This window comes from Scyliorhinus torazame, chromosome 10 (assembly GCF_047496885.1).
Source record: "Scyliorhinus torazame isolate Kashiwa2021f chromosome 10, sScyTor2.1, whole genome shotgun sequence".
In the NCBI taxonomy this organism is placed as follows: Eukaryota; Metazoa; Chordata; class Chondrichthyes; order Carcharhiniformes; family Scyliorhinidae; genus Scyliorhinus; species Scyliorhinus torazame.
In genome coordinates this window covers 188,980,541-188,994,613 of record NC_092716.1, presented here as the reverse complement: position 1 = coordinate 188,994,613, position 14,073 = coordinate 188,980,541, and the positions used below count along the sequence as shown (strand labels likewise).

The following is a 14,073-nucleotide window of genomic DNA, read 5'->3' as shown; positions in this document are numbered from 1 at the left end:
ATCTTTAACCAGAGAAAAATCATCTCACGTTTCCACCCAGTCTTTTATGATTGCCACAAGAACTGTTAGAAACTCTAAGGCCCATTAGGTCCAATGAATCTCTTTCCTATTTTTCTATTAATTGCAACCAAATCTACTCACCTCTCTTCCGACTAAAGGTTATCAAATTGTTGATTGAGCCCATTTATAATGCCAACTTCACTGGCCTTTTGATATCTTTGACCACAATCCTGCATCTTTACATGCTAAAAGCGCATCAGCTGTCTAGTTTTTAAACTTGTGCCTCCACACCTTCAACCTTGCATCACAGTGAACCATTCATCTGATCAAAATTTGATTGATGGCCTTTACAAGCTGGAAGATAAGAGAGCTGTCTTGAAGTCTCCTCTTCAATAAAAACAAGCCAGGATTATTTCAATCTTTCCTGATCACTTAAGACAATTTCCGACCCTGAAACTACAATTAGAGAGATTTGTTGGGTAAGGAACGCAGAACCAAGGCAGGTAAATGGAGTTAAGATACAGATCTAATTGAATGAAGAAACAGGCTCGAGAAGTTTCATGGCCTCCTACTTTTCCTATCTTCCCGTTCGTTAATATCTCAGTCCAAACAAGGGGATTTCTCTATTGTAAACCAGTATGATACAGAACACCCTAGTTGGATTGAAAGGCTATGCTAACTCACCTGGACATGGAAGGATCTGGCCAACTGATAGCAGCTTTCCGCCTGCATTGCCTCCACCTCAGTGTTATGAAAGGCATGAAGAGCTAGGTGCTGTACTTTGCTGTAATCCTAAAAAGGAACAGAAAATTTAGAATTAAGAAAAAGTCCATGGTACTGTAATGCTTATACAAACCAGTTACCCAAGGCCAATTCAAACACTAGTCTTTATTTCTTCCTATTTGCTTGTTTGGATTTCAGAGGGGACCTGGAAGTTTATAAAGGACACTTTTTAAGCCCCCAAAGGTTTGTTAGTGCCAGCAACTTGAGAAATCTGTAAATTAGCTGGAATGTGGTTTTAAACTTCAATGTAGCTCTGAAAATTCCATGGAATGCACCCACGTGACATTGAGGCAAAAAACTTGGGGAGCACTTTTAGCCCAAGAAGGAAATAGAACCAAACATATCTATTGTCACAAATAATTTATAAAAAAAGGTCTAAACTGTTACTCCTGGAAAATTGGAGGTATAATTTTTATTGAAAAAGTTTATTTTAAACTGTGTCCCAAAAATATCCCACAGCATAAATCTTTTAGCTCCCTCTCGCTCATTCTTAAGATTCCTCTAAACCTCTTGTACCATTCGATACAACATCAAGACACAAACTGAGATAGCTCAAAACAAAGATTCATCAAAAAAGAAATATAGGTTTAGACCAGATAAGGGCAGCAGATTTCCTCCCATAAAAGACCAATACTGAACCAACTGGGTTTTTCCAACAATCCAACAGCTTCATTGTCAATGATATAAATTCTCAGAATTTGCTATCATGGGATTTGAACTCCTGTTCAATGGATTATTGGCCCAGGCACTTAGATTAGTAATCTGTTAACATCACCAGTACACCACCATATCCATTGTGCGCATTTGTACCTTTTTGAAGAAGAAGTGATTGGCTAGGTGATTTAACACCATTGGGTTGCTGGGATCAATCGTATAAGCTCTTGAGAGTAGTTGCACGCCATTTTTTATGGAATCAGCCTTGGGAGACAACAAAGAGTTCATCAGCTCAGTTTATTCAACATTCAGTACATCACGATCGCAAATACAGTTAGTTGGGCCACATAATTTGCATAAATCAAGATTCACTATGACTAGTTTTAGCTGTCTCTCATTTCCGCCAACAGAAAGTCATGCTTTCAAGGTATCCTGCAAATTCAATTGAAGGCACAAGATAATACAAGAAGTGTTTCTCTGGTTGGCAACCTGTAACTAGTGGGGTCCCTCAAGGATCAGTGTTGGGCCCGCAATTGTTCACAATTTACATAGATGATTTGGAGTTGGGGACCAAGTGCAATGTGTCAAAGTTTGCAGATGACACTAAGATGAGTGGTAAAGCAAAAAGTGCAGAGGATACCGGAAGTCTGCAGAAGGATTTGGATAGGTTAGGTGAATGGGCTAGGGTCTGGCAGATGGAATTCAATGTTGCCAAGTGTGAGGCTATCCAATTTGAGAGGAATAACAGCAGAATGGATTATTATTTAAACGGTAAGATGTTAAAACATGCTGCTGTGCAAAGGGACCTGGGTGTGCTGGTGCACGAGTCGCAAAAAGTTGGTGTGCAGGTGCAACAGGTGATTAAGAAGGCTAATCGAGTTTTGTCTTTCATTGCTAGAGGGATGGAGTTCAAGACTAGGGAGGTTATGCTGCAATTGTATAGGGTGTTGGTGAGGCCACATCTGGAGTATTGTGTGCAGTTTTGGTCTCCTTACCTGAGAAAGGACATATTGGCACTGGAGGGAGTGCAGAGGAGATTCACTAGGCCTCAAAATAAGGGGAGGTAGATTTAGGACGGAGTGTAGGAGGAACTTCTTCATCCAAAGGGTTGTGAATCTCTGGAATTCCTTGCCCAGTGAAGCAGTTGAGGCTCCTTCTTTAATTGTTTTTAAGAAAAAGATAGATACCTTTCTAAAGAATAAAGGGATTCGGGGATATGGTGTACGGGCCGGAGAGTGGAGCTGAGTCCACAAAGATCAGCCATGATCTCATTAAATGGCGGAGCAGGCTCGAGGGGCCAGATGGCCTACTCCTGTTCCTAGTTCTTATGTAATATGAAGTTTCTGGAACCGGAAGAGGTCATGAAATCAAACCTGTTCCCCATTTCTATGAACCAACTCGCTTCCCATTTAATCATCATCTCTATCAATCTATTCTCTCTAAAAATGACCTCAATGTCGCTTGAATCATCAGTTGTCATTAATTTTCCCACAATAAAACCGCAAAGGATTTCAGTACAATAAAAAAGGGGAAATTGTTTTTTCTGGTAGGTGGGTTGGTAACCTGGGGACATAGATTTAAATTGAAAAGAAAAAATACTTGCATTTATACAGCACCTTTCACAACCTCAGGATGTTTCAAAGTACTTCAGATAATGAAATACTCCTGAAGTACACTGTCACAATGCAGGAAATGCAGCAGTCAAATTATGCTCAGTAAAATCCCACAAACAGCATTGAGATAATGACTATATCATCTGCTTTAGCAACATTGGTGGATGGATAAATATTGGTCAGTATATTGGGGTGAATGTTCTTGCTTCTCTTCGACTAGTTTTAAGGAAGCTTTTGTGCCCACTGCAGTTTAACTATTCATCTGAAAGCTAGCCAAGAGCACAGCACTGTCTCAATCCTAAACTTGAATTATCAGCCTAGATTAAGTGCTTAATAATAATAATCTTTATTAGTGTCACAAGTAGGCTTACATTAACAGTGCAATGAAGTTACTGTGAAAATCCCCTAGTCGCCACACTCCGGCACCTGTTTGGGTACACAGAGGGAGAATTCAGAATGTCCAATTCACCTAACAAGCACGTCTTTCGGGGCTTGTGGCAGGAAACCGGAGCACCCAGAGGAAGCCCACACAGTCACGGGGAGAATGTGCAGACTCTGGGCAGTCAGTGACCCAAGACGGGAATTGAACCTGGGTCCCTGGAGCTGTGAAAATTCCTGGTGTGGGACTTGAACCTAGAACTGCCTGACTCATACAACAGCACTACTCACAGATTCTTAGCTGAAGGTAATTGGCAAAAGAAACAGAAAAGAACAGGAGAAATTCTTTAACATTGTGAGTTATGATCTGCAACACACGGAGCAGGTTACAATCCCAGGCAGGTAACTCACTTCTTTGTTGTTCAGTTTGAGGACAGCCAGCCGCCCACTAATGCCTCAACACATTTAGGGTTGAGATCTAGAGCCCATCCAAATGCAAGCAGAACTTTCTCCAGCTTACTCGCTTCAGTAACTTTCAAATGAGAAAATGCTAAATACTTAAAAAGGAAAACAACTGCAGGACTATGGGCAAAAAGCAAGGATGTTTGGTGTAATTGGATTGCTCTTTCAAAGGCGTGCTGAGCCAAATCCTCCCCCCCCTTCTGTGCTATATGATTCCATGAAAAATTATTGTTTGCCTTGAAGGATCTGGATCTGTCTTTCTGAAGATGGGCTGGGGTTTCTCATGGGAGCGCATCAGAAGTTTGCTGCGATGACCCTGAACAGAAAGCTTTGATTATTACTGCTCCACTGCATTAAGTTGCCAGTAGAAACACTTTAAATTGTACCCTGTTGGCTTTCTAAATTTGACTAATAACAACTTCTTTGCAAAGTTTTACTCTATTAAAGGCACTTTATAAATGCACGTTCTTGATGCACCCATTTTAAATTCAGTGATAAAAGTAGCCACGTCTGACAGGAGATTTGCTGAATCTGTTCAATGTTAGCCCTGCTCTGACTCTAGAGCAGGTTACAAATCCCAGGTAGGTAACTCACCTCTTTGTTGTTCAGTTCCAGGACAGCCAGCCCCACCAACGCCCCAACACATTTAGGGTTGAGGTCCAAAGCCCTTCCAAATGCAAGGCGAGCTTTCTCCAGCTTACTCAGCTTCACAAAGCAATGGCCCATTCCCAGTCGTACCTCAGCTGTGGAGACAAGGAACAGGAATCACAATCTGATAAAGTTACTGCATCAAACATTTGCTCGGTTTTTCAAGTAGGAAGTGGTGATTTGAAGGATTTTGATCAGGCAAGTTGGAAAAAGAAAATATCCGCTGGTCTGAGCGGCGGTAACTAGAGCTCAGAAATTTAAGATCATCACAAGAAGAACCAGAGATGGAAGAACCAGAGATGGTTCTTTTTCATAACAACAGTGTTGTTTTGATATGGAAACAATGCTGGAAGCAGATAAAATATGGGATGAACAGCTGAAGAACAAACATTTAGGAGGATCTGGAGAGAGGTAGAGAGCAAACAGCTGTTTCAGAGACTTGGCACAGACATGATAGACCAAATGGCCTTCTTTTGTGTGCAAAAACCGTGATTCACTATGTTTATTTACAATTCATGTAATTGAGGCAGCAGAAAGTGGAAAGTCGGCATGCAATAACAAACCAGCTGCCTCTGCTGCAAGCATGTATTTGCAGCTTACACATTCGCTCCCTTCTCCACCAGGGCAGTATCCTCAGGATACACTGCCATATTTAGTCAAGGTTTTCTCAACAGCACCTTCCAAACCAACAACTTCTACCATCTTAGAAGCATAACTGAAGCAGCTGTATGTGAACACACCTCCTCCAGATTCCCCTCCAAGTTACATCCCATTATGACTTGGAAATATATCCCTGTTCCTTCATTACCACTGGGTCAAAATCCTGAAACTCCCACCCTAACAAAACATAGGAGACCTTCACCACATGGATAGCAGTGGGACAATGCGGGATGGGCAGTAAATGTTGCCCATGTCAGCCATGACAACATCCGTAGAGTTAATTTTTAAAACGGTACTGGTGGAGAACATAATAGGTTTGTGAAGGGATGGCACAGTGGTTAGCACTGCTGCCTCACACAGCTAGTGACCCTGGTCCGATTCCAGCTTGTGTGACTGCGTGGAGTTTGCACGTTCTCCCCGTGTGTGCGTGGGTTTCCTCAGAGTGCTCCAGTTTCCATTCACAGTCCAAGAGAAAGTGCAACCTCCACACAGACAGTCACCCAAGGGCGAAATTGAACAGGTGTCCCTGCTGCTGTGAGGCAACCGTGCTAACCACTGTGCCATCATGCTGCCTTTAATTATCTAGTACCATCCCTTCTGCCTTTCACCATAATTCTTGCCATTTATTTCCCGAACTTATTGCTTTTAATTCTGATTTCCAATGGTATTTTGCTTTTGTGCCAATTAGATTCCCCCTCAATCACCAATACTCAAGAGAATACAAGCCCAATCTATACAACCTATCCTCGTAATTTAACCCTTTAAACTCAATATCATTCTGACATTGTGTGCTGTTCACTCTCCAGGCCAATATATCTTTCCTGCGGTTTGGTACCCAGAACTGAAGGCAGCTCTTCTAGTGTGGTCAAACCAACTTTAACGGGAAATATTAAAAAAATATTGTTACTTAAATTTTCATTTTTATCTATCTAAGAATAACCAGGGAATCATCATAGAATTTAAAGTGCAGGAGGCCATTCGGCCCATCGAGTCTGCAGCGGCCCTTGGAAAGAGCACCCCACTTAAGTCCACACCTCCACCCCTTCCCTGCAACTCAGCAACCCCACCCAACCCCTTTGGACACTAAGGGCAATTTAGCATGGCCAATTTACCTAACCTGCACATCTTTGGACTGTGGGAGGAAACCGGGGCCCCCGGAAGAAACCCACGCAGACACGAGGAGAATGTGCATACTCCGCACAGACAGTGACCCAAGCCGGGAATCGAACCTGGGGCCCTGAAGCTGTGAAGCAACGGTGCTAACTGCTGTGCTACTGTGCCACCCCAATCACTTGCAATGGCTTCTCTCACTGCTTCCACATCATTAACTGGTGCACTTAAGGATTTTTGCTTGCCCGGCCACACCTATTTCTCATCTACATGTTGCCCCTTGGCAACATTATCCCAAGGCACAGTATTAGTTTTCACATGTATGCTGATGACACCCAATTCTATCTCACCACCATTTCTCTCAACTCCTCCACTGTTGCTAAATTTTCAGACTCCTGACCCGACATCCAGTACTGAATGAGCAGAAATGCCAACTCTAATTTCCACATCCAGAACATCATTTGACTTAGTCCCTGTCTCAGCTCATCTGCTGCTTTAACCGTTATCCACGCTTCTGTTATCTCTCGGTTCAACTATTGCATCGCACTTAAAATGACAGTCCTCCCAAGATTGATGTTTGTGTTTCAGTGTCTCCCAATCTTTATCCCCAAGGCATTTTTTAGGAAAATGAACGCGGCGATCTTGGGTTTTACATGGGCTGGGGCGCGGGGAGGGTGGCTTGGCACTCCCAAACTTACTACTGGGCGGCTAAAATTTTGATGGTTAGTAAGTGGGTAGTGGAGGCGGGGTCAATGTGGGAGCATAGAGGATGCATTGTGTAAGGGCACGAGTCTGGAGGCTTAACGGCACCTCTGCCGTACTCGCCGACTCGATACTCCACAAGCTCAGTGGAAGTGGCAGCCATGAGAGTGTGGGGGCAATGGAGGCAGCACATGATACTGGAGGTGGCATCGCTGTGGGGCGGGGGGGGGGGGGGGCGGGGTGCTGGATGGGGGCTTTAGGAGGTGGCAGGGGGCAGGGATTGAGAGATTTGGGGATCTCTTCATTGAGGAGGGGTTCCCGAGCCTGGAGGAGTTAGAGGAAGAGTTTGAGTTGCCGGGTGGGCACGGATTTCGGTAGCTGCAGGTACGGGGCTTTGTCCGGAGACAGGTTCCAAGCTTCCCTCGCCGCTTCCCTCGCCTCCGTTCATCGACTTCTTTAAAGAAAACTGACCGTCAGCAGAAGGGTGGGGGGAGGGGAGGCATGGAAGTGGAGAATAAGGGCAGGGAATCTAATATATGGGAAGCTAGGAGTTAGGGCGGGGGGAAGTTGGGGATGTTACTGTGGGGTTTTTGCGTGTGTCGGACCGCTCTGCTATTTAGAATGAGAGGCAGGCGGGGGGGGGGGGGGGGGGGGGGGGATCGGCAGGAGGGAGGGGGGGGGGCGAGAGAGGCAGGCGGGGGGGGGCGAGAGAGGCAGGCGGGGGGGGCGAGAGAGGCAGGCGGGGGGGGGGCGAGATAGGCAGGAGGGGGGGGCGAGAGAGGCAGGCGGGGGGGGGCGAGAGAGGCAGGCGGGGGGGGCGAGAGAGGCAGGCGGGGGGGCGAGAGAGGCAGGCGGGGGGGGGGGCGAGAGAGGCAGGCGGGGGGGGGGGGGGGGCGAGAGAGGCAGGCGGGGGGGGGGGCGAGAGAGGCAGGCCGGGGAGCGAGAGAGGCAGGCCGGGGAGCGAGAGAGGCAGGCCGGGGAGCGAGAGAGGCAGGCCGGGGAGCGAGAGAGGCAGGCCGGGGAGCGAGAGAGGCAGGCCGGGGAGCGAGAGAGGCAGCCCGGGGAGCGAGAGAGGCAGGCCGGGGAGCGAGAGAGGCAGGCCGGGGAGCGAGAGAGGCAGGCCGGGGAGCGAGAGAGGCAGGCCGGGGAGCGAGAGAGGCAGGCCGGGGAGCGAGAGAGGCAGGCCGGGGAGCGAGAGAGGCAGGCCGGGGAGCGAGAGAGGCAGGCCGGGGAGCGAGAGAGGCAGGCCGGGGAGCGAGAGAGGCAGGAGGGGGGGGGGGGGGGGGGGGGGCGAGAGAGGCAGGCGGGGGGGGGGCGAGAGAGGCAGGCGGGGGGGGGGGGGGGGCGAGAGAGGCAGGCGGGGGGGGGGGGGGGGCGAGATAGGCAGGCGGGGGGGGCGAGAGAGGCAGGCGGGGGGGGGGGCGAGAGAGGCAGGCGGGGGGGGGCGAGAGAGGCAGGCGGGGGGGGGCGAGAGAGGCAGGCGGGGGGGGCGAGAGAGGCAGGCGGGGGGGGGGGGGGCGAGAGAGGCAGGCGGGGGGGGGGGGGGGCGAGAGAGGCAGGCGGGGGGGGGGCGAGAGAGGCAGGCCGGGGAGCGAGAGAGGCAGGCCGGGGAGCGAGAGAGGCAGGCCGGGGAGCGAGAGAGGCAGGCCGGGGAGCGAGAGAGGCAGGCCGGGGAGCGAGAGAGGCAGGCCGGGGAGCGAGAGAGGCAGGCCGGGGAGCGAGAGAGGCAGGCCGGGGAGCGAGAGAGGCAGGCCGGGGAGCGAGAGAGGCAGGCCGGGGAGCGAGAGAGGCAGGCCGGGGAGCGAGAGAGGCAGGCCGGGGAGCGAGAGAGGCAGGCCGGGGAGCGAGAGAGGCAGGCCGGGGAGCGAGAGAGGCAGGCCGGGGAGCGAGAGAGGCAGGCCGGGGAGCGAGAGAGGCAGGCCGGGGAGCGAGAGAGGCAGGCCGGGGAGCGAGAGAGGCAGGCCGGGGAGCGAGAGAGGCAGGCCGGGGAGCGAGAGAGGCAGGCCGGGGAGCGAGAGAGGCAGGCCGGGGAGCGAGAGAGGCAGGCCGGGGAGCGAGAGAGGCAGGCCGGGGAGCGAGAGAGGCAGGCCGGGGAGCGAGAGAGGCAGGCTGGGGAGCGAGAGAGGCAGGCCGGGGAGCGAGAGAGGCAGGCCGGGGAGCGAGAGAGGCAGGCCGGGGAGCGAGAGAGGCAGGCAGGGGGGTGCGAGAGAGGCAGGCAGGGGGGCGAGAGAGGCAGGCGGGGAGGACGAAGAAGCAGGGAGGAGGGGCGAGGGACAGACAGTGGGGTCCGAGAGAGGCAGGCAGGTTCACCCTGGGGGGATGACAAGGAGGATATCCCTATTAATCAGCAGCTGGGGGGTGGGGGTGAAGCAGATTTTAAGTTGTGGTGGGGAGGGGGCCAGCCGCCGATCTCGGCCCGCCTGCCTGCCCGCTCAAAACGGCAGCCCAATGGTGGGATTTGGAACTGAATCCCTTGCACTCCCTGCCATACATGAATTTGCATGGCAAGAGAGAATCAATAACTTCTGGGCACCGCTCTTAGCTCCAGCGCAAATCAGAAGCAACTCTGTTCTGGCGGGAGAACATAGGCCGGGACTCTCCTAGCCTCCGCGTTGAAATCGGGCTCGGCACGGGGGCGGAGAATGTGGCGTCAGAACTGCGATCGGGTCTGACGACGGGACGCAAACCTCCGACGACTGGAGAATCGGCGCCAGTCGGGGGCCGTTGAAACACAGACGCCGTTTTGAAGAATCAGTGCCATTGTCTCCCAAACAGAGAATCCAGCCCTTTATCTAGTCCAGGATACAACTGAATGAATTGCCAGGCTACTTTAAAGGCCAGCTAAGAGTCAACCATGTTGGTGTCAGACTGGAGTCATATATCAGCCTGAAGTGACATAAAACCTGGCTGGGTAAGGACAGGTTTCCAGTCCTAAAGGACAAGAATAAACCTGTGGAGCTTTGTGACAATTCGACAGCTTCATGGTCACTGACCTGAACTCTAGCTTTTTAATTTTGAGATTATTTGAACCGAATGCAAATTCAAAAACTGCCATGGAACGGTTTGAACTAATGTTCACAGATTATTAGTCCAATAACATAACCACTGCCACTATATCTTTCTACAGGTGTGGGTTTGTCAGTGAGGGTTCAGAAGTTGATGCATTCAAGAATGGGTAACTAGATGGCAGCAGGGAGAGATGTGATGTTAGTTATGGTGCAAGGTGGTTTCAAGCCAACTGAGTGTTGATCCTACAGTTCTATTTACACAGCAATTCATGTTCCAAACAAACCTGTATATTGCATCACAGTCAAAACCCTCACACAACAATCATTAAAGGCAAATTCACCAGCATGTTTAGAGGTCAGTTGGGGGTTACGCTGTTGTTAGTCAATACTATATGAATTCTCAATGAGCCTATGGCTGGTTGCGTGGAGCCACTCCTCACCTGGGCATCCAGGATTGGTCCGAAGGGCTTTCTTATAATAGGCCAAAGCACCTCTGTAATCTTTCTTGTTAAAAGAGATACAAGCTTTGCCTGTGGAGGGAAAATAAAAAGTCATTCAACAAGTCAGCATGTTAACTTAGAGGGTGTTCAAACTGTAGCTTGTGATTCACTTGAGGCACAACAGTCCAGCCAGTCAAGATGCACCGACTCAGCCCCATGTTTATTAATTTGCTCCGCTTCGTGGGGAGCTTTAAGAGAAGACACCCTTAACAATATTGCTACATTGGCAGATAAATCCTGAATTAGATAAATCCTAAACCAGAACTGCAAGATCTCTTGGTACCAATAGCCATGCTCCATTGATAGCATTCTCATCTCGAGTCAGAAAGTTGTGGGTTCGCTCCTGACTCAAGAGGTTTGATCACAAAACCAAGGTCCACATTTCACAATCCATATCCACAACACTATCTGTGCACTGCACTGTCAGAGGTGCTGTCTTTCAGGTTAATTATTGAATCGAGGGCCTATCTATTCTCTCAGATGTGTTATACTCCAGTGAATCCCTAGTTAATGTTCACCACCTGCACACTAATGAATTAATTATATTTAATTGTAATGAAGTGGACATAAAATATCAACAACACTATTTGAAGAGGAGCAGGGATGTTCTGCCTGCTGCCCTGACCAGTATATATCCCTCAATTAACACCTAGAATAGATTACCTGATTATTTACTCACTGCTGTTTACAGGAGCTTACTGTGAGCAGATTGATTGCTGTACTTCCTACATTGCAACAGTAACCATTTGTCAAAAGTACTTAATTAGCACTTTTAGGAAGTCCATAGGATGCAATAGACACCATATCAATGCAAATTCTTTGCTTCACAGCTGGTGCCAACTGCTGACTAGTGAGGCCACAGTATTTACACGGTGGCTCCTCGATGTTCCATCAAACACATTTATGAAACTCACAAAGAGCTTGGACATTCCCCTAGTCTGACTGCTCAAAACCAATTTTACCTTTTTGTTCTGGAGGGAGAAGGACCTGCCTCTTCTCTCAGCCAGAACCAAGATCCCATCGCAAATCTCGCTTTAAGAGAGCTCTTACCCAAGAGTGCAGGGATGTTATTCGGTGACTGATTCAGCACAAAGTTGAACTGTGCCTCAGCTTGGTCCATTTTGTCCCCCTCCAGCAGACAGAAGCAGGCTCTTCCCAGCAAGTGGTTCTAAAGACAGGCAGTGAGAACAAGATCAGGCAAAACACCTCTCGAGCATAAAATAAATTAATTACATTGAATTTACAGCACAGAAACAGGTTATTCGGCCCAACATGTCCATGCCACTGTTCATGCTTCACATCATCTCATCCCATCAGTGTAACCTTCCATTCTTTTCTTCCACATGTGTTTATCTAGCTTGCGCTTATATACATCTATGTTATTCACCATTACTGCTTGTAGCAAGTTTCACATTCTCGCCACTCTCTGGGTAAAGATGATTCTCCTGAGTTTCCTGTTATATTTATGAGTGATGATCTTATATTGATGGCCCCTGGTTCTGGTTTCTCCCACAAGTGGAAACATATTCTCTACTGAATCGCTTCATAATTTCAAAAACTACTCAGATGAGGAATTAGGACTGAACTTTAAGAATAAGTAACCAAAGAGAAAATGTTGGAAAATCTCAGCAGGTCTGGTAGCATCTACAGGGAGAGAAAAGAGCTAACGTTTTGAGTCCCGATGACCCTTTGTCAAAGCATCACAATGCTAAGGCCATGGTTTAGATTTTCCAATCAATCAGTGTATTTTTCGAAACGTTAGCTCTTTTCTCTCCCTACAGATGCTGCCAGACCTGCTGAGATTTTCCAGCATTTTCTCTTTGGTTTCAGATTTCAGCATCTGCAGAAATTTGCTTTTATTTTTAAGAATAAGTAGAAGTATTTCTCGACTTTGCTGTTGAGAAAGGAGGAGAAGCAGTTGCCGTTGGCTCATTCAAATGCAAATTAGAGAGATTTCAGAAAGTAATATTTTGGGATTCCGTCTACAAGTAATTAAGACATGACGTGTGGTGAGTGTAACATGCTTGGGGGGGGGGGGGGGGAACAGGGGATGTTGTACCTATTGTTCCCAAAGCTCTCCACCACTGGGGGATTTCCTCACCTCATGTCTGAGTCTGTTGTAGACTCATTACAAGGATGGTAGATGAGGAGCTAGATGGTCCTTTTTTATCAAGTAACTCCGGTGTCCCTAGGACGTTCAGTTTTTTCCAGATTGATTTTTGTAAAACTGGGCCAGGTGAGGAGGAAAACTGTGGATTCCATTACTTGATCCAAGAGACGAGTTACTTGTTGAGACTGGAACATATTTAGCTATTTTGTAAGCAGAAGGCTTTGGTAGGCCAGGTATCGCAAAGACTGTTGAATTGATTTGTATCACAATGCTACAGCCACGGTTTAGTTTTTCCAATGAGTGTAGTTTTAAACATTTAACTGTTTTCAATAAACTGGCACTGCTCGTATCAAGATATCAAAAGGGTAGTAAGAAGTGTTTATATGTACAGATCAATAACACAGCGTGTTACTGTACTAATCCGATGCAGTGTGAAACAAGCAGGGTAAAAGTTGACAACTGGAAATTTGAAAGCTTTTTTTAGCCTTTGGACTTAAGGGACTAACCCAGATGATGGGCGGAATGGGGAAAGGGCAAGGGATGGGAGTTGGCAGAGAGTATCTTCAGAGAGAGGACACCGGGCCGATGGGCAGTGTCGCCGGCTTTATCGTATCTCACGGTGTTGCACCTTACCATACCACACCACACTGTTCCTTGCTATACACCTTACTTCATCATAACATGTCACACCATCCCTCACATCACATCTGTTGTAATCTTACCTGGTCGTACATAATGATTTTGTCGGCCATGGTATACAGCAAGGTGGCCTGCGTGATGAGCTCTTTCTTCGCATCTTTGTTCTTTTCTTTCCGAGCCTGCTGTACATAGTAAGCAGCAAGAGTGTCCAGACATGTCATCTGGTCTTTCTCATGATCTCGATAATCCAGGTTTCCATCGATACGAGCAGCTTCCAGCAGCTTGACAAAATCTTCTGTCTTTCCTTGCTTGAAGTATTCGAGCTTTAAAATATGAAAGATTTTGTTTTGCGAGAATAAATATTAATTCTAAACATTCCGAGATTGGGTTATAAGATTTCCTCCAATTCAACACACTTAGGTTTTTTTTTTACAAATAATCTTTAGCCTTCTGGAAGGTCATAATGATGATATAATGATAAATTCCCCTATCTAACACAGGAGCAGGACAGGCCACTCAGTTCCTCAAGTCTCAGCTATTCAATGAGATCATGGCTTATCCTCATTCAATCCATCCACCTGCCTTTCTAATTCTTAACACCCTTGGCTAGCATAAAAATCTACTGACCTCAGATTTTAAATTAAAAACTGAGCTAGCATCTGCTGCTTTTTGTGAAATAGAGTGCCACATTTCTACCAGCCTTGCATGAAGAAGTGTATCCGAACTTCTCTCTTGAATGACCTGGCTCTAATTGTAAGGCAAAATCCCCTTTTATCTTAAGACTTCTGCCATCAACCAAAAATATT

General features: G+C 47.7%; 1 protein-coding gene across 1 annotated transcript in view; it reads right to left on the bottom strand.

Moving 5' to 3' along the window:
• Positions 1 to 14,073, bottom strand: part of ctr9 (CTR9 homolog, Paf1/RNA polymerase II complex component) — a 97,656-nt gene that overhangs the window by 69,909 nt on the left and 13,674 nt on the right. Inside the window, exons 3-8 of the mRNA XM_072466162.1 lie at positions 13,351 to 13,590; positions 11,569 to 11,686; positions 10,459 to 10,548; positions 4,485 to 4,633; positions 1,594 to 1,701; positions 685 to 792 (exon numbers count right to left, since the gene is read on the bottom strand). Coding sequence (XP_072322263.1) covers positions 685 to 792; positions 1,594 to 1,701; positions 4,485 to 4,633; positions 10,459 to 10,548; positions 11,569 to 11,686; positions 13,351 to 13,590 — 813 coding nt within the window. The remainder of the gene's footprint in view (positions 1 to 684; positions 793 to 1,593; positions 1,702 to 4,484; positions 4,634 to 10,458; positions 10,549 to 11,568; positions 11,687 to 13,350; positions 13,591 to 14,073) is intronic.